At 38.7% G+C, this 27,380-nt stretch overlaps 1 protein-coding gene across 1 annotated transcript in view; it reads right to left on the bottom strand.

The window, feature by feature from the left end:
* The window catches only part of abca2 (ATP-binding cassette, sub-family A (ABC1), member 2), an 85,275-nt gene that overhangs the window by 2,654 nt on the left and 55,241 nt on the right, over positions 1-27,380 (bottom strand). The window contains exons 10-49 of the mRNA XM_052096870.1: positions 27,022-27,374; positions 26,728-26,887; positions 24,550-24,678; positions 24,256-24,423; positions 23,567-23,663; positions 23,263-23,436; positions 22,598-22,700; positions 21,619-21,733; positions 21,284-21,474; positions 21,031-21,181; positions 19,722-19,926; positions 19,217-19,375; positions 18,900-19,080; positions 18,519-18,731; positions 18,212-18,408; positions 17,677-17,856; positions 17,237-17,412; positions 16,700-16,820; positions 16,285-16,566; positions 15,131-15,343; positions 14,947-15,049; positions 14,283-14,608; positions 13,558-13,771; positions 13,052-13,157; positions 10,154-10,265; positions 9,451-9,511; positions 9,184-9,358; positions 8,958-9,073; positions 8,611-8,758; positions 8,399-8,522; positions 6,838-6,970; positions 6,612-6,732; positions 6,344-6,522; positions 2,766-2,907; positions 2,355-2,489; positions 2,147-2,250; positions 1,969-2,061; positions 1,745-1,847; positions 1,347-1,484; positions 896-1,105 (exon numbers count right to left, since the gene is read on the bottom strand). Of these exons, the coding sequence (XP_051952830.1) occupies positions 896-1,105; positions 1,347-1,484; positions 1,745-1,847; positions 1,969-2,061; positions 2,147-2,250; positions 2,355-2,489; positions 2,766-2,907; positions 6,344-6,522; positions 6,612-6,732; positions 6,838-6,970; positions 8,399-8,522; positions 8,611-8,758; positions 8,958-9,073; positions 9,184-9,358; positions 9,451-9,511; positions 10,154-10,265; positions 13,052-13,157; positions 13,558-13,771; positions 14,283-14,608; positions 14,947-15,049; positions 15,131-15,343; positions 16,285-16,566; positions 16,700-16,820; positions 17,237-17,412; positions 17,677-17,856; positions 18,212-18,408; positions 18,519-18,731; positions 18,900-19,080; positions 19,217-19,375; positions 19,722-19,926; positions 21,031-21,181; positions 21,284-21,474; positions 21,619-21,733; positions 22,598-22,700; positions 23,263-23,436; positions 23,567-23,663; positions 24,256-24,423; positions 24,550-24,678; positions 26,728-26,887; positions 27,022-27,374 (6,411 nt within the window). The remainder of the gene's footprint in view (positions 1-895; positions 1,106-1,346; positions 1,485-1,744; positions 1,848-1,968; positions 2,062-2,146; positions 2,251-2,354; positions 2,490-2,765; positions 2,908-6,343; positions 6,523-6,611; positions 6,733-6,837; positions 6,971-8,398; positions 8,523-8,610; positions 8,759-8,957; positions 9,074-9,183; positions 9,359-9,450; positions 9,512-10,153; positions 10,266-13,051; positions 13,158-13,557; positions 13,772-14,282; positions 14,609-14,946; positions 15,050-15,130; positions 15,344-16,284; positions 16,567-16,699; positions 16,821-17,236; positions 17,413-17,676; positions 17,857-18,211; positions 18,409-18,518; positions 18,732-18,899; positions 19,081-19,216; positions 19,376-19,721; positions 19,927-21,030; positions 21,182-21,283; positions 21,475-21,618; positions 21,734-22,597; positions 22,701-23,262; positions 23,437-23,566; positions 23,664-24,255; positions 24,424-24,549; positions 24,679-26,727; positions 26,888-27,021; positions 27,375-27,380) is intronic.

Genomic DNA, 27,380 nt, shown 5'->3' with positions numbered 1-27,380 from the left:
TGTGGATAATCTAATGATCTATGCATCCAATTACGTTGAGTGGGGGATCATTTTAAAGGTAATCACGTCCTATGAGTTATTATGTTCTTTTTATTTTTTGTGAAGTTATAAGCAAAAACGCAGCATTTAAGCAACACCCGTTTACATTTAACATGTATGTCTAAGACATATACTTAGCTCCTACTCATTATATTTTTGTTTGTATGGTAAAACAAATAGGCTGATTGATTCTACTATTTGAGAGCTTTCCAATGACATATGACACATGGCTAATTAATCAGTTTGATGTTTTTACCAATTACAATAATATGTGCAGTGGAAAATTATTAATAAACTAACAAAACTGAACACTTTTGATTTGTCTTCAAATTTCAAAGCACTTGTTCAGTTTTGGTCATAATTCATGCAAGCATTGTAAAGTGTAGAAACTAAGCTTCAAAACGATACCCATTTTGTGTTAGTCAAGACAGTAATTATTAATATTTTGATAATTATTTTTTCTCGGCAAGCATATCCGAGCTTAAAGGGTTAACATGACTTCCTATTTTGTTATTAGAGTCCGACTCTGAATTCGGTAAATGCTGTGTTCGGGCTCTGTCTTCAAGGATGTATACTATTCTGATGATAGTGAAACTTTGTAATATGGCACTTTTTGTACCACTGTCTCCCTAAGATGATTCGCTGATGTTCTTCCTCTTTTGTAAGTCGCTTTGGATAAAAGTGTCTGCCAAACGAATAAATGTAAATGTAAGGAAAATGGCCATATGATTACAAATTTGTGCACGAATCCATTTGATGAAGAGTTAAGTCTTATGCAGCCAAGCAGATTTATTTGATAAAGTTATCTACAGTTAAAATATCAGGTATTTCTATTTTATTGTTTTCAAAGTCTTACCCTCTCTTCCTCAAAGCTGATGAGTCCTTCATCGTCATCACTCTCCAGCTCCTCTGGTTCTTCGCTGATGAGGGCACTAAGCTCTGTGTTAGCTGGATGAGGCCTGAGGATACTGAGCAGTCGCTGCATCGGCGATTGGCCGGCACTAGAGGGGGAACTCTCTTGCTGTTCTAAGTTATCACTCTGCTTTTTTGCAAAGTTTACAAAAACCTAAACAAAGAACAGAAAATAAGGAATAAGTATTATTAATATTAAATTTTCATGCAGCACTTATATTATAAATGTTTTGCATCCATAAAATGTATTTTTTCAGGCTGAATTAACCACATGACATAAAATAAAACATAATAAATACATTCAAGACTTTTATTATTGACATTACTCTTTTATCATTATCATAACTCAAAGAACAGCAAGTCGAGAGAGCACTGTAAGGCTTATGATTACTCACATTGTCCAGTGTTGTCTGGCTGACAGAATAATCTTCGATGCTCAGCACCTCCACCACCTGTTCCATTTTGCTAAAGACCTGAGCCAGAGAGATGTTCTCCGAATTCAGTTGGAACTGAATCTTCGTGTGATGCCGCTCCTTATGTAAAGGAATAAGCAGATGTTTACAGTTTTTATGGCAAGTGAAGCACACCCACTGTACTTAGTTTGGTCAGCATTGTACAACAACTTGAGAGCTTTTTTAAAAATGTTAAACTGAGTTTTAAAAATTGGTCCATAAAAACTCAGTCTTTTATACAATACAAACTGCCAACCAAGAGATATTTGAAAACAACGGGCATTTGTTAAAGCTAAAGCACAGAAAATATGAAATTTATCCAATGCCAGTGAAACCATTACCTTAAGTATGGCCTCTGGAAAATTCCTGTTGAAAAACCGGATCACTTCCTTGACACTAGCAGTGGTCTTAGTGCGTACTGTGATCATGTATCCATCTCCAAATCTGCATAGAGGCATAGAGAGAGAGAGAGACAGATATATTAAAGGTAAACCAGTGTGGTGAATTTTGCAATGCTGAACCCTTGTGACATATTTTATTGGTCAGTGACTGAGAATTTTCAAACCTGTTTTTGAGATGCTGGATGCTTCCCAAGCACTTGAACCTGCCGTTAACCATGATACCTAGTCTAGTGCACAATGCTTCACACTCCTCCATACTGGAAACAAAGACATTAGTTGTTTAGGGAGCATAGTAGGTTACAGAGCTATAAAAACACAACAATAACGATATAGTTGCCACACCTGTGTGATGTCAACACCACTGAACGTCCTGTCTTGATGATGTCAAGAATCAGGTTCCATAAGAAACGGCGAGCCTTCGGGTCCATCCCTGTCGTAGGCTCATCCTGCAACAACAAACAAGAGCACCTTCTAAAAGATGAAACCTGCTTACAGCAACCACACAATATGGGCAGAAAATGTTAAGGGAACAGTGATAGATAAATCTAACCAGAAAAATAAGGGAGGGGTATCCAATCAGAGCAATGGCTGTGGAGAGTTTACGCTTGTTGCCACCACTGTAAGTGCCAGCAGGTTTGTCAGCATACTTGGACAACTCCAACTTCTCCAGAGCCCACTGAACCACCTTCAGGAAAAAAAATAGAGAGTCACATAAACAAAACAGATGTGGAAGGAAAAACACCAAGAAATATAAAAAAATGTAATATTGATGACCGACAGCAAGAACGATCTAACAATGAACGTCAACAGCCATTAAAAATAATTGATTGCCAAGTGCTCTTACACTGTTTTTCAAACTGCTTTCAAGAGAGCTTTCAGGAGATCTGACTCATGGCAAAACACTTGACTATCAGCGAAAAGTGAATGGCAACATTTACAGTGTGTATGTTTGTGTGCTCACCCGTTCCTCATCTTTCCAGGGTATGCCGCGGAGGCGTGTGTATAGCTCCAGGTGTTCTCGAGCAGTTAGGTCATCAAACAGAGCATCAAACTGAGGACAATAACCGATGCTCTGCTGCACACGAAGAAGCTCTCTCAAGATACTGCAGGACATTGAGAGACTCATAACAAATGGCAAACTCAGAATTGACATTTGCAGTATAAATGCGAAATGATTTTAAGCTATAGTTAATGTTAAAAATACATTCTCCTACTCCAGTTTAATGGTATAGTTCACCCAAAAACATAAATTCTCTCATTTACTCACCCTCATATCAGCCCAAATGTGTATGACTGACTTTCTACAGCTGAAACAGCCCAAATGTGTATGACTGACTTTCTTCAGCTGAGCTGAACCAAAAGTGAAAGAAAAGTATTCAAACCCCTTAATTTCTTTTTCAAATTTTGTTGCAGTCTTATGCTAAAATGCTTTGAATTGTTTTTTTTTTTCACATCATTCTACACTCCATACCCCATAATTACAAAGCAAAAAACATATTTTTGAAAACTTTGCAAATGTATTAAAAAGGAAAACTGAAAAATCACATTGACATAAGTATTCAGACCCTTTGCTATGACACTTGAAATTTAGCTCAGGTGCATCCCATTTCTCTGGATCACCTTTAAGATGTTTCTACACTTTGATTGGAGTCCACCTGTGACAAACTCAATTGATTGGACATGATTTGGGAAGGCACACACCTTTCTATATAAGGTCTCACAGCTGAAAATGCATATCAGAGCACAAACCAAGCCATGAGGTCAAAGGAACTGCCTGCAGAGCTAAGAGACCGGATTGTGTCGAGGCACAGATCTGAGGAAAAAACAAACGAAAAACCTTTCTGCTGCATTGAAGGTTCCCAAGAGCTCAGTGGCCTCCAAAATTCAACTGCCAAACTGAGCAATCAGGGGAGAAAGGCCTTGGTAAGAGAGGTGACCAGCTAAGAGAGGTGACCAAAAACCTGATGGTCACACTGGTTAAGCTCCAGAGATCATGTATGAAGATGGGGGAAACTTGCAGAAGGACAACCATCACTGCAAGACTCCACTAATCTGGGCTTTATGGAAGAGTGGCCAGACGGAGGCCTCTCCTCAGTGCAAGGCACATGAAAGCCTGCTTGGAATTAGCAAAAGAAGCACCTAAAAGGACTCAGACTGTGAGAAACTGGTCTCTGATTCTCTGGTCTGATGAAACAAAGATTGAAATGTTTGGCCTCAATCAAAGCATCATGTCTGGATGAAACCAGGCACCGCTCATCACCTGCACAATATCATTCCAGTGGTGAAGCACAGTGGTGGTAGCATCATGCTGTGGTGGTGTTTTTCAGTGGCAGGGACTGGTCGGGGTTGAAGGAAACTGAATGCAGCAAAATACAGAGATCTCCTTAATGAAAACCTGGTCCAGAGCACTCAGGACCTCAGACTGGGCTGAGGGTTCACCTTCCAACAGGTCAATGACCCCAAGTACACAGCCAAGACAACACAAGATAGGCTTAGGGACAACTCTGTGAATGTCCTTGAGTGGGCCAGCCAGAGCAGTGACTTGAACCCAATCGAACATCTCTGGAGAGACCTGAAAATGGCTGTCCACCGATGGTCCCCATCCAACCTGACAGAGCTTGAGAGGATCTGCAGAGAAGAATGGCAGAAAAAACCCAAATCCAGGTGTACAAAGCTTGTCAAATCATACCCAAATAGAATTCAGGCTGTAATCTCTGCCAAATGTGCTTCAACTAAGTACTGAGTTATGGGTCTGAATCCAATGTGATGTCAATGTGATATTTCAGTGTTTCCTTTTAATAAATTTGCAACGTTATCAAAAATCTGGGTTTTGCTTTGTCATTATGGAGTATGGAGTGTAGATTGAAGTGAAAAAAAATTATAATTTAAGCATAAGGCTGCAACATAACAAAATGTGAAAAAAGGGGTCTGACTACTTTCTGAATGCACTGTATAACCACTGGAATCGTATGAAATTACTATTATTCTGCCTTCATGTGATTTTTGGAGCTTGAAATGTCTGGTCAACATTAACTTGCATTATATGAACCTATAGAGCTTAAATATTCTCCTAAAAAATCTTTGTATGTTTTCTGCAGAAGAAAATCATTCACATTTGGGATGGCATGAGGGTGAGTAAATGATGAGAGAATATTCATTTTTGCGTAAACTATTCCTCTAATATGCAGAGACAACTATAATTAATCAGTTCCATGTAACTTGTGATTTCTGAGAAAAGAATAAACACTGTGGCAATATCAAAATATTAGTCTATTTGTTGGAACATCCCATCCAGCCCGACAAAGCAATACTGGTTCAACAAATGCAGTGAGTTTAGAGGGGAGTGTTAGAAATTGCACACTTCACCTTTATGGAAACATAGAAATGTAACTCTTCAACACAGAGATGTGTATTACTGGGATAAGTAAAGATTCTTCACATTAACCATTTTCACCAAAAAAAAAAAAAAAAAAAAAAAAAACACTATCAAGCAATTTGCTCTTCTAAAACCTAGTGAGCTGCTTAGTGGGTGGGTAGCTAGACATAGAGGCTGTTTAAAGAGTAGGGAGCAAAACTATGCTGGTTTATAAGACCTAATCGTCAACAGACAGCATGCATGCATTATTTATAAATAAGGCAATCCAAAACTGCACTGCACAGAAAATGTTCAAAAAGGAAAGGGGTCAAAGGAGATGGTTTATAAAAATATCAGAACTGATCCAATTCAAAATGTATTTTTGTATTTGTATTTTAATTGTGTCAAGCCCTAAGGACATTTCATATTTTTGTGGTATGCTCGTGTATCCATTAAGAGAGTTGCTGCTCATGAAGAGCATTTTAAATCAGGTTCCATATCAGTTTGAATACTGCCTTAGGACACATTTTGCATCCATCTGTTTTGGAATTGTTTTTAATGTAAACATAAGCTAGACAAATGTCTTTCTGTTTTCCAGTGTCTTTTGCCATGAACAATGACAAGAAATTAAACTTTTAAAAATGTGTCTCAAGACCCCTGCATTACGTTCTGTTCCTTTGTGCTCTGTGAGGCTGTTTGAACAAAATACATCCTTTGTGAACGTCCCCTTGGAGGTGAGACACTAGACAATGAGACCGCTCACTAGGGTTGCATCAAAGCTAATACTGTATGTTAAAAGTAACCTCAGTGATATTTTTTGCTAATTGCTAAACCTTTAAACAAACAGAATAATTTTTGTTTAATGTATTCATGTTTAAATTGATGTTAACTCATATCAGATGAAGTCTTTAGTCATATCAGTCTTAGAGACAAAGCTGCTTTATTCTACATATGGTGCAGGGGGCACATTCATGAACTAGTTTTATCTCAATGATCCCTTGTAACTAGATGCTTTCAAACTTACTGAGTGCAAATGGCAAATTTTTACAATAATAACAGAAACTGAGAACTTTTGTTTCTGCGAGATGCTACATTAAAGCCGCTAGTTGTATATTTATAAATATTAATATTACTGAGGGCAACTTTAATTATCACTATCCTATGAAATCAGAGGTGGGCTGCACCTTTGTCCTTGGATAAAAGCCTCTCCCCCCGTTGTGCTCTCATCTCCTGTCAACATTTTAAAGGTGGTGGTCTTCCCTGCTCCATTCACCCCCAGTAGCCCAAAGCACTCCCCAGGACGGACCCCCAGACACAAGCGGTCCACCGCCAGGATCCGGCCCATCTTGCGAGACTTGTAGACCTGTAAAGAGATGCAGTCTCTAAGGAGATAAAGTATTTTGAGGACAGAGGGATTGTCACAGTTGAATGAATGTGAGTGGAGTGTCTGACCTTGGTGAGGTTGTCAATCTTAAGCATATCATTGTCAGCATCTCCTCTTAGCACTCTGCGTCTCTCACAGGCCACGTCGACATCATCGTCTTCAACTGGCTGACAGCTGACAGCCACTCTCCTTCATAGAGAAGAAAACAGTGACCTCTAGAACATTTTCACTTTAAACTTTCAAAGAGTACACATACATTTAAAAACACACACACACACACACACACACACTTACTGAGCTTTTCTGAGGAAGTTGTACTGGCACAGAATTGTGATGAGAAAGCCAACAAATCCTTCAATGGTCATTGCCACAAGTCCTCGTGTCACAATGTCCCATTCAAATGGAGACTTCACCTTATCAAACTGGCCTGCAGGGAAAAGAGAGCTTTTAGCCATATGGAAAAATTGCAGTGCAGTGGCAAAAGACACAAACTACACATTTCTGTCAAAATTGAGTTATGACCAAAATCAGGTCTCTTAGGCCATGTCCACACTAATACTTTTTTGGTTGAAAATGCACCATTTTCTCTACGTTTTGACCTTCCGTCTATAGAGAGACCGCGTTTTTGACAGCGAAAACGCTCTCCCAGGTGGATAAATGTGAAAACGCGTCTTTGCGTTGTAGTGTGGACAGGGAAAATGGAGATATCTGAAAATTATGATGTATTTGTTATCATGTAACGCAGTCATACATTTAATTCTACCCAAAACAACCCACATGGGCCATCGAGACAGCGTTTTTGATAGCGAAAACTGAGCTTTCGAAAACGCTCTCCCAAGTGTATACATTTGAAAACGCGCCTTTCCGTTGTAGTGTGGACTAATAAAGCAGAGTAGTAGTAGTAGTATGTTTTATATTTAATGCCATGTCAGCGATCAAAGCTATTTTCATGGCAAGAATTCAATTACAAAAAACAAATATCATATAAATACAATAAAAACAAAACAAATATAAATAGCAAGTCATATTATACAATATTTTTTTTAAGATTAATATATGATAAGAAATCCAAAACCTTTTCAGGCACAATCTCATTAAATAAGTCCTTTAACGAGGTAACTTCATAAAAGAGCATTCTACTTGTGTTAAGACCAGGACAATCTAGTAAAATATGTTTGACAGATAAGGGAATATTACAAAACATACATAGGGTTGGGTCTTCACCTTTAAGCAAAAAGGCATGGGTCAGATTTGTGTGACCTATACGGCATCAATAAAGCAGAGATAGCTGAAAATGATGATGTATTTGCTGTCATGTGATGCAGTCATGTGATCCATTCAACCCAAAACAATCAAAACGGTGGCCCATGTTGTAGCTTCGTTGTTGCGCCTGCTATTCTCTTTGATAGCATTGTTAAAGATAAATGTTACTTTGTACAATCTTCACATTGCATTACCACAAAGGCGATGAGAAGAAGTTTACTCGGAATTGCTGTCCAGTGACGGAACATGAAGACAATCGAGTTTCAGAGCATACATGGAATGGCAATTTTTCGCATGCGCAGTAAGGGGATTTAAGAGTTTTCATCCGTTTCAGTGTGGAAGAGCAACTTTTGGATACACTTGAAAAGCCAGTGTGGACAGCATTTCGAAAACGAAAACGCAATTTTCAGATGTGAATGGATTAATGTGGACGTAGCCTTGGGTAATAATATATCCTGTGACAGACATGTTTCAAACACATTGTTTGAACACTTTCAAAATGGAGTGTTCTATGAAATCCACACAAAAAATATTCATGCTTTGCCTTGATAGGGCAGAACAGTGCTCTGAGACAAAGAACACACAAACACACCTATCTTAACGTAATACTCATTAATATACTCATTATAGGCCATCTCCATCAATCCATGACCCAGGTTATAATTGGGGAAGATAAGGAAACAGGACTTCAGATAGCTGTTCACCAACTTAAGATCCTGTCATATAGAAAACAACAAACATAAGTGATTGAATTTAAAAATATTGAATAAAACAATAGTTGTATTGAATTTGAATCTGATGTACCTTGTCACGCTCAAACAGCTGCAGGAGGAATGTGGCTACTGTGGCTGTGATGCCGATGAAGAGATTGATGACTATGAGGAAAACATATGCCGTGCTGGGCACCTCAAACCAGAAAGAGGCTGGATACATGATGGGGGTTATAGACCAGCTAGAGAAAGAGTGTGAGGACGAGTGATAGGGGAAATGAACAACAAAACTTAAAACCTAAAATTTTGTACTAGTCTAAATCAATCACATTTTATGTTGCATTTTCAAGGATTGAACCAAATGGAGTTTACTGACACATTTTTATTTATTTTTTTCTCCATGCATGATTGACAGAGTGTCTTTAAGGAGAAAGAGCTTACCCATAAAGAAGGAAAAGAGAGAGCACTGCCGGGAAATTTGTGGGCGACGTGTACGCAGGAAGGTCGAACACAAACAGAATTAGGACACAGCACATGGCTGGAACGAGGTAGTTAAGCTAGCAAAGAAAGAACAAAATGAAATCTGAGTGTAAACCAATTTAGCCCTCAGGACAGTGCTTGTTTGTGCATAGACAGCAAGTAGCACACAATGTCTCCTTCACCCTACCATGTCCCATATGTAGTTTGCCAGCCAGTAGATAACAGGATCACATCCACTGACAAACTGCAGGTGCTTGGCCTTGGTGGACTTTTCTGCCACCAGGAAGACCACGAAACTAGCTGGCACAAAGGACATGGCCACAATGATGAAGATGGCAATAACTACATCAGTGCCCTGGAGCCTAGAAGGAAATGAAGTGCGGATGAGTAATCTGACATAAGAAATGATTGTCTAAATGTTGGAACAGAAATTGGAGAAGGGAGCAAGACATACAGATAATCTAAAGAAAGACTGGCACTGGTCCTGTTCATGGGGTGATTGGTCACTGTGATGCCTGTGAATGTACAAAAATAAACAAGGTTTTCAGAGATTCAGAATTCAAAAACTAACCGTTTTATTAAACTATTATTATACAATTTTTTTAATGTCTATTAAAATGACAGGAAGTGGAATTCACTGAACTGCAATCCAAAGATACTTCAACACCAAAACAAAATGAGCAAGAACAGATAACTTCTACTGAAGGAAATTAAGTGTTTTTTCACCAAAGTCCAAAAATGGAAGTTAATTAAAAAATGTACTGGTATATATAAATGAATTATAAATACCATCTAATGTTTCTGGAAATACTTCAAATGTGTATGTTTATGGGTAATTCATATTGAAAATGAAATTGATTACAATATAGTCTACTTCCTTAAACTTAAATTTTATTACAATTCTCCATCCTCAATTTAAATTCAGTAATTTAATTTGAATTTATAAGGCATTCTCAATTCAATTCTAAATAGTTTTAACTATCCTTGTAACATAAAACAATCAAATATAGGAGGACTTTAAAAGAAGTCCGTGAAAACTAGATTCTGGAGAAAACACTTCAAAGAACAGTCAATCGATGCGTTAAATTGACGAATGTTTGTAAATACTACTAGCTAGTAAGCTGCATCTAATTCAGTCAGTGAGCTCAGTTTCTCACCGTATGCAGCAGGGTTTCCTTTACTGCTGGGCAGATTGGCTCTGAGGATGGCATTGTTGAGAACATTCAGGTAAGTAGGCATGCTGTGATATCCTTTGTTGTTGTAAAGCACCTGACGAGCAAGAGAAAACATTAATACAATAATGGAATACTAGCTATATACTTGTTACATATACCTTGTCTTGTTTCACCGTTGCCCCTTTGTTTACCATTTTTGTCACTTTTGTATTCCTTAGTTTTCACTTTTGTCCCTTGTGTAGCTCCATAGTCTCCCTGTTAGCGTTCGTGTTCTCTGTCATTGTTTTCACCTGTCCTCATTAGTTTGCCATTGGTTTCTGTTTATTCCCTCTTTATCTTGTTGGTGTTCTGTTTGTTCATTGGCCCCTTAGTCCCACGTTCATGTATTTATACCTTGGGTTTTGGTTCTGTCCTTGTCTATCGTTGAATGTTGTTAGCCTGGTGTGTGTTCCCTGCCTGTGTTTTCAGTGATATGTTTATTTCCCCATTGAGGGTTTTTCAATTGTTTTGATTTTGTTAAATAAAAGTAAAGCTGCACTTAGATCCGCTCTCCTCGTCTGCCTTCGCTGTCTGCATTCATAACAATACTATATATACCATCACTGAGCACTTTATTAGGAACACCTGTTCACCTACATATTCATGCAAATATCTAAGCAGCCAATCATGTGGCTGCAGTGCAATGCAAAAATTCATGAAGATACAGGTCAGGAGTTTCAGTTAATGTTTACATCACCCATCAGAAGGTGGAAAAATGTGATCTCTTGATTTCAACTGTGCAATGATTGTTGGTGCCAGATGGGCTGTTTGAGTATTTCTGTAACTGCTGATCTCCTGGGATTTTCACGCACAACAGTCTCTTGTGTTTACTCGGAATGGTGCCAAAAACAAAAAGCATTCAGTGAGCGGCAGTTCTGTGGATGGAAACACCTTGTTGAGGAGAGAGGTCAACGGAGAATGGCCAGAATTTTTCGAGATGACAAAAGCTATGGTAACTCAGATAACCACTCCGTACAGTTGCAGTGAGCAGAATAGCATCTCAAAATGTGGAACCATGTTGGGTTCCACTTCTGTCAGGCAAGAACAGAAAGCTGAGGCTGCAGTGGGCACAGGGTCACCAAAACTGGACAGTTGAAGACTTCATGAATCTCTATTTCTGCTGAGGCATACAGATGATAGGGTCAAAAAAGCATGAATCCATGGACCCAACCTGCCTTGTGTCAACAGTCCAGGCTGGTGGCAGTGGTATAATGGTGTGGGGAATGTTTGCTTGATACACTTTTGTTTCCATTAATACAAATCAATCAATGCTTGAATGCCACAGCCTATTTGAGTATTGTTGCTGACCATGTGCATTCCTTCATGGGCACAATTTTCCCATCTTCAAATGGCTACTTCCAGCATGATAATGCACTATGTCACAAAGCAAAAGTCAGCTCAAACTTATTTCATGACAATGAGTTCATTGTTCTTAAGTGGTCTTTCACCGGATCTAAATCCAATAGAACTCATTTGGGATGTGGTAGAACGGAAGATTATATATATATATATATATATATTTATTTATTAGGGATGGTAAGATTCAACGATTTGCATCAGTGAATCGGCACAAGTTAACGATGATATGCATCGATTTAAAAAAGTGTGCATCGGATACAAGTTGGCATTTGTATTGCGATGCATCATTTCTAACATATTTGCATCGGTAAAAAAACAATTTATTTATATATAATTATTAGTAGATGCGCTATCCTTTTATTATTTGGAATGTGACCAATAATTTGTGACCAATTTTTATATGTAGATTGATTTCTCCTCTCTAAACTGTTTCTCCAGCACGTTCTCTCATCACCTCTGCTGCTACGTGAATATGACATATCACAACAGTATGGAGACCGAGCCGTGTCCTGAGAGTCACATAGAACAGGGGTGCTCAATATGTCGATCGTGATCTGCCAGTCGATCGCAATGGCAATGCTGGTAGATCACACAAAATGTAAATGTGCTTTCGTAAAATTTTTATGAAAATAAATATAATGTCTTTCCTTCCTTATTCGTCTGACTTTCACTTGACGAATACATTTTGACCAGGCTAGATTTTTGTTAATTCAGTTGCCATGACAACTAGGTTTGCGACTCCCAAGGTCTTCTGAGAACAGAGCGCAAAATTGCGAAGCTAGCAGTGTTTGAGACTAGCTACTGCCCGGATTATGCAAAACTGTCTGATTCCATTCAGTGCAAGTCATCAGAATAAGGTAAATGCCCTGTCTATTGTAATCTATTGTGCTGTAGGTGTTTTGGGTTTAGTGTTAAAACTGAATGATATCAACATTGAACATTATTATATATTTTTTTATTAATTAGAAGATGAATTCCATGTAGGGATACATGCAGTAGTCCCAACAAGGATTTAAAAAAAAAAAAAAAAAAAGAAAAACTTTTTTTTTTAGTTGGTAGATCTTATTGAGTTGGTCAATTAAAAGTAGATCATCATGCAAAAGTGTGGGCACCCCTGACATAGAATATAGATTACATGGCAGAGGCATCTCTGTTTTTTCCCTATTGCATTGAATCGCATTGTGTTGAATTTAAATTGAATCGGATCGCACTGCAACGTAATAGTGGCTAATCGTATCGTAAGAGGCTTCATATATATATATATATATATATATATATATATATATATATATATATATATATATATATATATATGTGCACATCAATAATATATAAATATACACGTGCACAAAACTATCCTTGAAACAAAAATCTAATAAAAAGTAAAAGGACTAAAAAAAACTAAAAAAAATGAAAAACAAATCTGTAAAAAACTAGATTCTGAAGGATGTAATGTATATAAAAAGGTAAATATACTCTTACCTGTGAGGATTGCCTCACTGCTATTTTGCGCACCATAGGTGGCGTCTTTCTCCCAAAGGATGCTGGAACGGATTTCTGAATGTTGCCTACAGTAAAGCCTCCATACCTACAGGATAGAAGTATAATTAAACAGAATAAAAAACAAAACAAGATAATGAGGCTGTAATTTAAAGGAAACATTTCTTTTCAAATGTATGTTTTGAAAGTGCTTGATATACCATGTGCAGTAACTTGTATAAACAGGTTTTAATTGAAGGATGGGGCAGCGCAAACTATATTGAACCAAACTGCAAACCCATGTGTAAGTGCTGTATCTGATTTCATATGCAAAGAGGCCATTTATATAGATGTCTTAAGGTACAGTAGCAAAACAACGATTGATTCTAAGGTTAGAGTTAGGGTATGAATGTTAATGTAAAATCAAATATGACTGATTTGGTACAAAATGGACCTCATAGAGGAAAATAAAAATGACAAAACATTATTATACTCTTTAAGAAGGCTACCTGTGTAGTCTAAGGCGATCAGAGGTGTAGAGGAGAAATTCTGACACATTTCGACCTGTGATGTCCACCAAGATGTCTCCAGTTACTACCTTCATGAGGGGTGGCCGGCCCCCGACTCCACTGGGGCAGGAGAATCCAGTGCCCTGCATGGAGCAGATGCAGCGTACTGGCTCCCGGATGGTCAGAGGCAGTGTGGGGGGAGATGTTGCCATCTCTGTACAAGCACAGTAGGGAGAGAGTTGCATTGTCAAATGAGTGAAAGAATCTGAGTCGGCATTCATGAGGTTTTAGAATAATCAACATTATGCTAGCAAAATACACTATACATTAACCTTTAGCATCAGTCAGCATGTGCCACACCTTATATTAAGGAATTATTTTCAATCTTTCATGATATCATCTCAGAGATACAGTAAGTGCATGAAATTATATACTGGATGAAACAACGTTTATCTGAATTACTCTTCATATTTTGTAATTTAGACTCTTTCACTATAAATGTATCTGATCTCACAATCTGGTATACTTTACTGAGACTGAACAGCATTGCTCCACCACCTGAAATGGTTCTTTAAAAATGCAGAAAGTCTATACTGTGTGTATGGATAAATGCACAGTTATAATGTTCTTCTTCATAATTTGATCATTCACAGATCATGAATTGCTCATGATCAATAGAAAATGTATTCAAAGAATCTTTTAAATGTAATGATGTAATCTCTGACCTCGGACAGTAGTGGGGGGTGCGGCAGTGAAGTTCCAAAGCCCATCTTCAAAATGTGCCTCTGGGTCATCTGAGGGGGCAGGAGAGGGTGGCGGGGGCACAAAATTTGATAAAGGCACACCTTGTGTGAATGAATCCAGGCACATAGAATCAAAGTAACGGGCTGCCAGAGTTTTGGAGTTGTTGGAATATGGGTTCAGGGTTTGGGCCAGTTGGTCTAGAGTGCTGTTGAAGGGAGTTTTCAGTACACAAGTCGCACCCACTCCAGATGGCAGACGAAGGGTGTTAACAATCTTCTGTGGGCTGGCATCTGGAGACACTTTACTCCTGGAGCAGAGGTTGCGAACAAAATGGACTGTGTGATCATAGTCTTCAATGTAATTTTAATACAAATATAATCTAGATCAATATTATTGCAACCAACTGGTAATGAGGGGTCCAAAAGTCTGATAACATCAGTGAAAATATTTCTTTCACATTTTACTAATATAATCATATACAGGTATTACAATATTATATTACAAATACAATATTATGTAATATTATATTATAACACTGGCATGGACTTGATAAGTTTTGGCAAAACATGAGAATCTGTGATTTTACAGCAGTATTTAAGAAATCTTATATTTTGCACAAATTAGTTAACATGATCTATGTCTGACCTGTACTGAAGTCTGTCTTCATTGGCATAAGGGATGAAGTTTCCACGAGGCTGTGTGTAGTTGTGATACTGCGATGGAGACAGAATGAGGGGAGGAAGGTCACCTGCAGAACCAAAGAAAGACCATCAGAAAAGGCAGTACAAACAAAATTGTCAGTTATCAAGGTGCCCTCTCTCAATCTTACCAATCTCAGGAACAGACAGAGCTACAGTCATGGCTATACAGACAAAGAAAGCAGGCAGCAGAATCTGGGAGAAAATGCCCTTTGTGTTCCTCTTAGCACAGTGAAACCTTTTCACTATCAGCCCGTGAAACTGACGAAGTTTGAGCCACCAGCCCTCGAGTTTAAAGCTGCCCTGACCTTCCAGTATGACCGGCTCAGGAGAGGACTTTTCATCTGGAGTACAAACAGATGGAGGATTCAGTATATATTACACTCAGCATAAGGCAAGCACCTTATCTTTTACCTCGAGGCCCAACAAGGATGTACTTGTCTCACACAGAAGTGGAAAAGTAGTATCAGACAAAACCTTCATACTAAAAGCCTTTTAAATACAGTATTTAAATCACATAAGAACCGATTGCTAGCATGCTCCTTTTCAGTCTACTAATGCAATTACCAACTAACTTATTAAAGGGATAGTTCACCCAAAATTAAAATTCTGTCATCATTTACTCACCCTTATGTTGTTGTTTCAAACCACTGTTTTTTTTTTTTCTAATTTGCAACACAAAAATTATCATCAAACAAGCTGTCAATCAAGAGTTTCATGGTAAGATTATTGTCCTCGCATAAAGCTATCATTCAGAAGACATTTATTTTTTTATGGAGAAGAATGGCTTAGACATTATAATTTTTGGATAACCCACATTTAATGAAGAAAGATAAGATGCTGACTACCAAACCTGGCGTTGCAAGATTGAATCCTGAGCGTGCTGATTGAATCCAGTCAGGCTTCCTAAGCAACCAATTCCCCCGGTTGCTAGGGTGGGTAGTGTCATGTTGGGTTAACCTCCTCGTGGATGCTAATAATGTGGTTCTCACTCTCGGTAGAGAGTGAGCTGCGGAGAATAGCGCGAAGCCTCCATGCACGCTAGGTCTCCGCGGTAACGTGCTCAACAAGCCACATGATAAAATGTGTGGATTGACAGTCTCAGACGTGGAGGCAACTGAGATTATTCCTCCGCCACCAAGATTGAGGCGAGGCACTACGCCACCATGAGGACATAGAGGACACTGGGAATTGGGCATTCCAAATTGGGGAGAAAAGTGGAGGAAAAAAAAGAAAGAAAGATGCCTGAGATGTAATACATTAACTCATACCCTCCTTTTCTCACCTATGAGACTGGCAGAGTCCGGGTCCTGGCCATTGTCAAACAGTGGGCAATAGTCTCCATAGAAGTCAGCATAGAGGCCTCCCTCATCTCCTCTCACTGAGCCCAGGGAGGAGCCAGACTGTAGGGAGGCCTGGCTTGGACTCAGCCTGGAGCACACCATCAGGTTACTGAGCTCCACCTCTGGCCGAATCACATCACCAGCTGGCGCCCCCTCACACTGATGCCCTCCAAGAAGATTAGAGGGCTTCCCTACAGATGTTCCTCCAGGAGAGTCCTTCATATCTGACAGTAAAAAGAGAGAGACAAGGAGATAAATGGAAATATAAACCAATCCATCAATCAACTGTAAAATATAATTGCCGATCTCATTGCTTTCAATTTATTCAATTGACAGATTCATGTCTTATCAGAGCACCTGCATCACTGTTTTCCAGTGATAGATCCTCTTCTGATACTTTCAGAAAGACTTCCTCCAGTGTGGTGTCCATCACACCAAAACTGGTTAAGGCCAGGTTATCCAAACTCTGCTCCAGAGCCTGAGGACAGAAACCCAACATTTGAGCTATTCAGCAAGTCTCAGACCAACCTTTACCAACTAAGTCCCAGACCAAATCCTTACAAGTCAACCCTGTTGAAAAGACCAGGTTAACTCAGCATGAATTTCCATGCAGGTCCATTTTTGTTTATGCTGGTTAGATGCTGGTCTGTCTGGTGGACCAGCATAGCAATGTTGTTAACCAGCAAATCTTTCTGATGAAGGTGACTGAAGACTTGCTTGTTAAGCTAGTCAAGAAGCCTGGTAGGGACACCAGCAAGCAAGCATCCAAAACACAACATCTTTTCAACAAATAAGTTAGAGCTAATAGATATATAGCGATGATATCAGGTTGTTTCTTTACACCTGTACAACATAAGAATGTGTGTGCACAAATGTGTTACTATTTTTGTATACCTGAAATAGCCTCTCGAAACAGCCTTTCTTTACAGCCTCTGATGGCAGGACATAAGACAGCTCAGTGTTGGAGTCAGACACCAGCAGGCAGGAGGCCACATACTGACAGATGAACTGCGTGACTCTGCTCTCTGAACATGGAGATATCGAAGATGATGGAGACTGGATTGACTGATCTAAGAACAGACAGAAACATGATGTTGGGTCACAGAGAGGGAGAGATTGATTGAGATGGAAAAGAGCAGAATTAACACTAGGAGTTGATTTTAAAACGTAAAGTGTGCAATTTCTGCACCACTAGAGTAAACAAATGGAAAATGAACAAATAATGACTATTTTCAATCAGGTTTACCAATCACTAGCCCCATCTGCCATTGGGTGGACAATTTTTTTACGATTAAGGAGACCACAAATGAGGAGACACATATCCACACATTAACCTGCAGTGTGTAAGTCGCTCTGTTTCTTGACAAGGGTGAGTTTATAGCCATCTCCATATGTGCTCTTGAGGAACAGTGGGGAACCACAGCACTTGAGCTTCCCATGAGAGATGATGGCAATACGGTCCCCCAGCAGATCAGCCTCGTCCATGTGATGAGTGGAGAGTAGGATGGTGCGGCCTACTCACAGACACAGACTCACAGATGAGGACTCCCCACAGACATAATGATTTTTATACTGTACGAACTATAGATTCTATCCCCTAAACCTAACCCTCACAAAAAAACTTTCTAAATTTTTACATTTTCAAAAAAACATTTAGTATATTTTTTAAGCAATTTGAATTATGTGGACACTAGAACTGTCTTCATATACCACATTTATAGCATAATACCCTTGTAATTACCAGTTTGTAACCTAAAAATATGTCTTCGTAAACCACCCAATCCTACACACGCACACGCACGGGGATCTGACATAGGCGAGTAACCTGTATTTTGTCAAAAAGTAGTGACAAGTGATAAGAGGTTCAACCTTGCTTATATTTAAGGATGAGGTCCCAGATGGCTCGACGGGCATACGGGTCCACTCCTGCTGTGGGTTCATCCAAAATCACCGCCCGAGATCCACCCACAAACGCGATAGCAACTGACAGCTTCCTCTTCATCCCTCCAGACAGTGTCTGAACCAGACTGTGGCGCTTATTGGACAACTCTAGATCCTCTATCATCCTAAACATTCAAACACACACCACCTGAATTAACTTTATGAACATGAGTATAGGTATGAGTGGGTAAAAGAAAGCCAATTCTGAACTGGCAAGATGTGTTTATGAACCCACTTGTCCATCTCCTTGCGGATGTCTTCCTCGGCCATGCCCTTCAGACGAGAGTAAAACCAAAGGTGCTCCTCCACACTCAGCTTGTCAAACAGAACGTTGTGTTGGGGGCACATGCCCAGATTCTGCCTGATGCGCTCCATCTCTGTGCGGATGTCATGACCATATATGGTAGCAGAACCAGAGGTGGGCGGAAACAGCCCAGTGAGAATGGACCTGCAAGAGATTCATAGGAAAGTCAATCTGCTGTTAGAAACATCAATTTAATACACAAACTGTATGCCGTCCAGTTTTTAGGTGAATGGACATGGGTCAAATTGTCAGCCTTAGTGAATATTAGCACCTCAATGTATGTTACAAAACACAACTATTTTTCACACTCACATAGTGGTGGTTTTACCGGCCCCGTTGTGTCCCAAAAAGGAGACAACCTGGTTCTCATGCAGGTTTAGACTCAGCTTGTTCAGGGCCAGTTTGTTGCCACTCTTGTAGACTTTGGTGAGTTTGTCTATGCACACCACCAGCGGCAAGTGACTGGGCTCTTCTTCAATTCCACGAGTTTCCTCTGAGCAACAAATAGACATAAATGGAATAATCCGCTTTAAAATATCTCTACAAAGTGTACAGAACTGTCCCTAGTCCCAAGATGTGTCCATAACCAATCTCAGAATATAAAGTAACTAGTGTGGAATGAAATGTACCTAAGCGTCTGTGTTCCATAGCACAAGCCTGGTCCTCTTCCATTACACTCAGTCTGGTGCTGCCAGCCCATGGCCAATCCCATGTCTCAATGCGCCCACTGCCTAGCCAATAAGATTTCTGCAAGGGAAAGTACCATGGGCGGGGGAGCCCGTACATCCCTAAAGGAAATAAAAGCATTAAGAAAATCAATGGAATCTGGAAGTGTATAAAGTACAGGTATGATAAAGCCACATACAGATGTCTGTGTAGTTTCTTATTAATGTGCATAATTGAGGCTAACAATTACATGATCCTATACAACAGTACACACTTCAGTTCAATGCATTTTCATATCAGGTTTAAATATACTTAAAAAAAAGTGCATAAAGTTGAAAATATAGTAGGATTTTATTATAGAAGTGCACTTTTTTTTTTTTTTAGATATGAACTGTCAAAATGGAGCTGATATTAAAGAAATGCCCTTAAAAACATGTAATACACATTCATGCCAGCACCACAGCTTACCAGGATGCACAGCCTCTATGTACCAGGTCAATACACCGTACACAATGGCATCAATGATGAGCATGATTACGGACAGCAAAAGGTTAAAATCATCGCCTTCTACAGGTGACTGGTTGATAGTGCGCCACTGGATGCCCACTCCAGCCACTTCATATAGGGCAAAGTACTTCGAGCCCAGACCAAACGCTGTGGTAGACATTAAAGACTGCAGACACAGAGAGAATATTACATAGCAATGAGGACTAAAGGTGAGGATAAAAATGTGAAAAGGCATTTAATTTAATGAAAGAATTTCTCAAAAGAACAAACAAAAACCAATCAACCATTACTAGAAGACATTAAAGGGTTAGTTCAACTAAAAAATTTAATTCTCTCATAATTTAGTCACCCTCATGCATCCCAGATGTGTAGAACTATCTTTATTCTACAGAATGCAAACAAAGAGTTTTAGAAGAATATCTCAGCTCTGTTGGTCTTTACAATGCAAGTTAATGGTGACCAGACTCACAAAATCACAAAAAGGCCACATAAAAGTAATCTATAAGACTCCAGTGTTTAAATCCATATCAGAAGCGATTTGATACATTTTTGAAAAATGTATTTATAGAGCACTTTAAAAACTGATGTATACCAAAGTGCTGTACAATCAAGATAATAAAAGGCAAAACATACAACCATAAATTCAAATATACATACAATAATAAAAATAATGTATTATAAATAATTATGAAACCCATTGCATTGGATAAGATAATGACTACAAGTGAGTTTTAAGATGAGATTTAAACATCTCACATGATAAGTGTGGGTGAGAAACAGATCAAGTCCTTTTTTACTTTAAATCTCCACTTTCACTTTCACAATGTAAAAAGAATGTGAAAGTGGAGATTGATGATAAAAAAGGACTTAATATTGATATGTGATTTTTGGAGCTTCAAAAGGTCTGGACATCATTAACTTGCATTGTAAGGACCAACAGAGCTGAGATATTCTTATAAAAAGTCTTTATTTGAGGGTAAGTAAACGATGAGAGAATTTTCATTTTTGGATAAACTATCCCTTTAATTTGCAAAGTTTTTAAATGGTTTTTCTATGTAAACCTGCACTAGACAAGCATCTTGTGCTATGAGCGCTGTGTTTTTAAAATGCTTTGTCAAGTTAAGTCTCGTTCTGAGACGCCTCTATTTCATTCCTTTGCAATGCTTCTAGCTGTTTTTGAATGCAAGAACATGTCCATTGAGAATGGACTTATTTATTGAGAATGAGTATTTATTGGAATGCTTTGTGGATTCATGGGAGGTCTTCATACCGCAATGCACTTCTCAAAGGCAGTGATCTTGTCATGGGCCACCTCTTCTCTTATGGCCACATACATGTAGGGCACATAACTCAGAAAGTAGATGATTCCTCCACATGCAGAAGCCAGCTTGGCTTTAGAGTAGAGCACTGACACCAGGAAACTTCACGAGAGGAAAGAGGAGAGAGTATTCACATGACATGGCAATCATGCATTGAAAGATAACAAATTGGGTATTGTTTTGAACACGAGAGTGGTCCAGTACCAGAACATGATGGTGGCGATGGCGTAGATTGTAAGAAAGAGCCAGATGATAAAGGGATCACTGTGGAGGAGGACTTTGCCATATTTCAGTATGGCAGTAAGAGCAGTCACTGAGATCGAAAGCTGCACAAAGCCTGTTATAAACCAGGCCACCCAGTGCACTGCATTATTCAAGCCCATCATCTTCATCACCTGAGAGAAAACACTCGGCATCAATCACAGCACCATCATTACAGCAACCTAACCCACCATCTCGCTCTCTAGTTTATTACTTACTACTTTTTAGTTTGAAGAATAAGAATGAAATGGCTCCACTAAACATCTGCAGTCTCTCACCTCTTTCAAACGGTGCTCCTTTTCTGCTACGATGTGCTGGATCATCATGGCCACTGAGTAGACCCAGGATATGACCATACACAGAGGCATCATGTGCTCGATCACAAACAGGAAACTGCACATGGAAAGACCAGCATTGGACACCAGAATATGTTGTGTTTTACATGCTGGTGGGCTGATTTCCCCACCAGGCTTTATAAATGGCTTAATCAGTAGGACTTCCTTGATCAATCAGCTTCACTAGAAAGACTATGCTGGTTAAGCAACTTTTTGGTGGCGGTGAGTGGATACAATGACACCCGGGATGGAGAGGTGCGACTTGTGCACACACATGTTAAGTTTGTAGATTTGTACAGAGATGATTTCACCTCAAAAGAACTAAATTGTGCCAAAAAATTACCTAACAAAATGACTAAAACAACATTTGCGAGTGGGGTGGCCAATGGGGTACCCCCAAGCTCTGCCACTGCTTGACGTGGACGAAAGCATGTGAATTTTTTGTGCAAATCTTCTGTAAATGTGCACTTTCATTTGGGCATTGTTTCCACTCAGCTGTCATTTGTTGCTTCTGTCAAGCAACTGTTTGATGCCGAACACAACAACGCATCGGATGTTCGTGGGGAGATTGTCAGGCACAAATTTGGCCAATAGTTGCTGCAAGCCTCTTATAATCGACCAATTGGTGTGCGAGAAGGCGGGACTTACAAAGAAGGGTTAAAGTAATGCAAATTTGCGTGCACACACAATTAACAATTAGACCAGGACATTTTTGCAAATTTTTAAATCCCGGCCAGACACATTTTTAAGGTCCGAAAAAGAGGACATGTCTGGGAAAAAGGAAATATGGTCACCCTAGGTTAAGCAACGTTTCAAAAGCATTAGCAACGCTTCCTCCAGGTTAGCATTGTTTTTGCAAGTGCTAACCCTGAATTGCGGTGCCAAAGCTATATAATTTATGCAGAAAAAGTGAAAAGCTCACTCGTCTCTAGTGTAGCATGGATAGGGAAACATCTGCACATAGTTTCCAGGATCCACAACATCATGGCCCACAAATGTATTAATGATTGCCCGCTCGATCATATCTAAGATAGGAGGAAGCAGAACGGTGATCATACTGCTCTTATTAATGCTCCATTAAGTGTACAAACATCTTAGGCAATTAACAAGGCATTAAACTGTAGCCAAGGCTGTTAAAAAGTTATTACAACCATGTTTGGGGTTGGCACATTAGTGGGTGGAGGTAAACCTATGCTCTTTTCTGCTTTTAGAGCTCTTAAAGGGACAGTTGGCTCTGACATCCTGTCTGCCAAATATCTTATTTTGTCTTCCACAGAAGTCATATGGGATTTGAAAAACAAGAGGGTAAGTAAATGATGACAGACTTTAATTTTTGGGCGAACGGTCACTTTAAAGAAAAGCATATAGCAAAGATGCCAAGCTAGCATTTTATGTACATCTGACCAGTGCACTAAGCTTTTCAGACTGCAACTCTCTGGATAAAATTCTCAGTGTACTTTCACTGCCAATAATATAAAAACTTTAAAGTGCTTACAGTTAATGTAATTTACAATGATTACAAAATATTGTGCGCCTTTATAAAAGGTTCCTCTCAAAGTAGATTGCTGTAAAGTCCTCTCATCGTACCTTGGATCCACACAAAGCCATAAAGGAAGTAGAATTTGCCGCCTGAGTTCGGCCCAGGGCGCCAATATGCTCGGCGAATTTCATTGGTTTTCTCTGTGAAGCTGGAGTTCTGTCGAATCTTATACATTACGTGGGGTGGCAGAGAGCCATCTTTACTGGTCTGGAATATCACACCTATAGAAAAAACGCACAGCCTATCAATGGCTATATTTAACAAAGCATAACTAAGATTGAATGAATCATGAAAATTGGGAATGGATGTGGGGGAAAAACCTTTATAAATTTCAATACAATTATCACTCACTTGCAAAGACTGAGACATTGTCCTGGTAGGCCTGGCTAAGTGTGTAGTTGACTATGCTTTCTTCATCAGGGAAGCCTCTGAATATATCCACACTGACCTGGGGCATCAACAATCATATTCAGCTTTTAGAAGGTGTGTTATTAACAAATATCTGAAATACATTCAGTGGGGTTAAAAGGTACCGTTATGAGACTACATTAAAAATCTGGAATTCAAAATCTAATTTAAACCTGGAAAAAAGTTTCAAGATTTTAAAACACTTAATGATGTAAAACGATTTGGAAATATTACTTGGTCACTAATCAAATAAGCTAATTTTTGACAATGACAAAGTTAACATTTTTGTACAAAAGGTTTTAAAAATGATTTAAGCTGCTTTAAGATGCTCTTTGAAACATTTTCATAAAATGCTGGAATAACATGGAATACAACACAAACTTGCCAGCTCAAAAGCTTAATGTCATTAAAACAAAAGTGTCATACAAAATATTTAGAAATTCTGAAATTCAGTGAAAACAGTTCAAATGGTTATAGTGATGGTTTAATGTAAAAGGATTTAAAAAAAAAAAAAAACTGCATTTTCACTAGTCTTTTGAGAAGAAGGACTTTTGGAACCGTTTTGTGGCAATATGACCAGTGCAAACGACTTGAGCAAAAAGATTAATCAGCTGATTATGTCTCTATTTGACCTTTGACATGAAGTGTGTCCAGCCGCAGGCAGCATTATCAATGGTGTGGAGCTGCTCCAGGAGAGTGGTTGTATTTGGCAAGGTAAAGTTTTCCTCCATCAGACTGTTTAACAGCTCACTGTCCGAGCCATTCAGAAGTTCGTGATGCTTCTTAAGGTCAGCAATAAACTATGACATAAGAAGCATTTCAATCATATGCACAACAGAAAATGTTAATATATTACCACTATTAAAACAACAAACTCTTCAGTTTATAATCTAATCTAATAATTCTATATTCAGTCAGAATGTTACCTGTTGAAACCACACCAGGTGATTGTGCAATTTATCCTCCTCTAAGAAAGCCCTCAGTTCAGTGGAGATGTTGAGCCACAAACGGGCATAGTGAGTTACATTCCCAACAAACGCAAATGTCTCATTGGCCTAAAGAAAGAAAGTCAAACAATTTAATCCTAAATATTGCCAGGTGTTCAAACAACTCCCATTCCAAAGATAAACTGAATTATAAAATAATAAATTAAAGGTTTTATATGATAGTCCGGATAAAGGGAGAATTAATCAGTGTTTTGTATTTATTAAACCTAGATATTATGACCAGTGTTGGATGTAATCTAATTACAAAGTAATTAGTTACTGTAATCTAATTACATTTTAGTCAAAAAAAGGTAATGCATTACATTTTAAATTAATTATTTAACTAATCTGGTAACAATTTTAGAGAAATAATTATATTTTAAAAGTAATTTACTCAACACTGACAATGACATACCTGCCAATGCACAGAGAAAGCTAATTTACATTATTATTAGACACATTAACATCCAAGGATTTATTGCGAAAAACGTTTTAGAAAAAAAAAAAGATGGAAACGCACATTATCACTATTGTCACAAATGTTGACATAATATTTTTCTGTTTAATTGAAGCGCATAAACTATTTTGATAAATATCGCAAAAAACTGGTTTGGAAAATTGGCATTAACGCAAAAACGAGGGTGTCACATGACAGAGTTTGCCCCAATCGTTAGCCTGTGTTAATCATGATGACAATATTGAAAGCCAATTTATTTGTACATGATTATTGATTGATCTTTATAGGACACAGATCCGATCTGCAAACGTGACATTTCCAGGAGTGCCAACACAAATATCTTGTGCATATTGAACAAACGAATGGCCACTGTTTGCAATTAATTTAATCACGGTAGACTTTGCTTTTCCACAACACTTAAAAAACTAGACTGCAGTCACAGAATTAACCCACAAAACATAAAACATAATTTCTGTGCACAAAGAGGTTTCAAATAAAAAATAAATACACAACACTAGGAGAAAAGTTTCTTTTTGGAACACTTACAGCCCAATTAAATTATTAAAGTTTAGTTTTCCTTTTGAAAAAATGCTGGCAAAATTCTCTGTATTAAATAAAATAAATTACCAAACGAAAAAAGCATTAAATTAAAAAAAAAAAAAAAAAATTACAAAACGAAAATATATATTTTTAGACCTATATATGCCTTTTCTTTACACAAACTTAATTTAGCTTTACTCTGTTCTGTAGATGAAACAGTCGGATGAATGACATTCTCAGAATGTTCAGCAAGACTATAACCTATCAGAGCTATTTGTGCAATGCCGAGTTCACTTTCAGAAATGAGCTTTGAACATTTTAAAACTTTTAAATACTTTAAATGTAACAAACTTTACCTCGGATCGCATTTACCGCTTCTTCAGAAAATGTACATTTGCATTATGAAGCTAAATAAATTTTAGATGATAATCAAGTTCAATTGGTCATTAAAAGTTGCTGGAGAAATATGTGGGACATAACGTAGTTGTGATGGTGATGCTTTAGATTAGATGATTGTTCAAAATATTGAATATCAGGAATGTATCACATGCATATACACATAGATTGATGGTCCTTATACGGAGACTGAAAGTTCCCCCCACTACTTTTGCCAGCAGGTTGCCAGCTTGAACAGGGCCATGACGATCCACTTTCTGGAACCTGCGAAATGCGCAACATCAGGACCAATATTACAGTCCTATCAGAAGGGCAACTGCTCCCTTTTGATTGCAATTCCTCCTCTTCTAATTGCTTTTATTTGTAAAATTAAAATGTCAGAGAGCTGGATAATTTCAATGAATTTTCTCAATACTCCCCCCATTTTACCAAAACTTCAGAGGAAAGAAATTAGGGACATCTGGGAGGTGAATAAGCGATAAACACACATTTCTGAATGGAAACGGCTTCAGGGCAGATTTCTTATGCGCTAAACCAAAACCTATGTGACAAAGTGTTTTTTTTAGGCATGGCGTCGTCACGCACACCATTTTTATTGATAAAAGGCCATTTGAAATGTCGCAATTTTTTCCCCCCGCATTTTCACTTTGTTGATAACAAAATAGCGCGAAAGGTGGATGGAAACTAGGCTACGTCAACCTCAAAACACCTTACAATGGACTTGCCTTTTGTATAACCTTGTCCACCTCTGAGCCAATGGGAGAGTATAGGATTTTGGGATTTGTAGTCATGAGATGGACCAGTAAGCCTAAGTTTCGTTGTTCTTTGCTCGTAAAACCCAGGGAACTCATATTACCTTGTTTCAGAGCTTCTGGCTCAATGATCCTAATGAAACAACAGAGTTTATCACAAAGAAATGGGCATTGTGCAATTTAGAAAGTAAAAAGAAAATAAATAATATATTCTAGCACAAATGGCAAAGTAAACACAACCTAAACCCCATATCCACACATACAAACCTGTTGTTCCCACATAGAATGGGCTGAAGCCCTGCCCATAGCTGAACAAAGGCAGAAAATTGTGATCTGGGATTTTCCGACTCATCCTCATTTCCTGTGGATTCCTCTCCTTCCTCAGAAGGGCTGTCTGTTGTGTTTGAACCCCATGTTGTTGTGTTGGAGCTCCAGGAGGTGGTGTTGGTTACAGAAGGGGGCTGGTGGCCTGCACAGGCCCCTTTAGGGAGCAACCTAGCCAGGCCGGACAGCAGATCCACATCCCTTAGCAGCCTCTCCACATCAGCCAGGTTCTTCAGCAGAGCTCCTATGTGGGACTGATCCAACAGACCGGACATGTTAGCCTGCTTAAGATGCAACTAAGG

Source organism: Xyrauchen texanus, chromosome 3, assembly GCF_025860055.1.
Source record: "Xyrauchen texanus isolate HMW12.3.18 chromosome 3, RBS_HiC_50CHRs, whole genome shotgun sequence".
NCBI classification, from domain to species: Eukaryota; Metazoa; Chordata; class Actinopteri; order Cypriniformes; family Catostomidae; genus Xyrauchen; species Xyrauchen texanus.
Note: the sequence above shows the minus strand (reverse complement) of the source record. Positions and strands in the feature narration are given on the sequence as shown.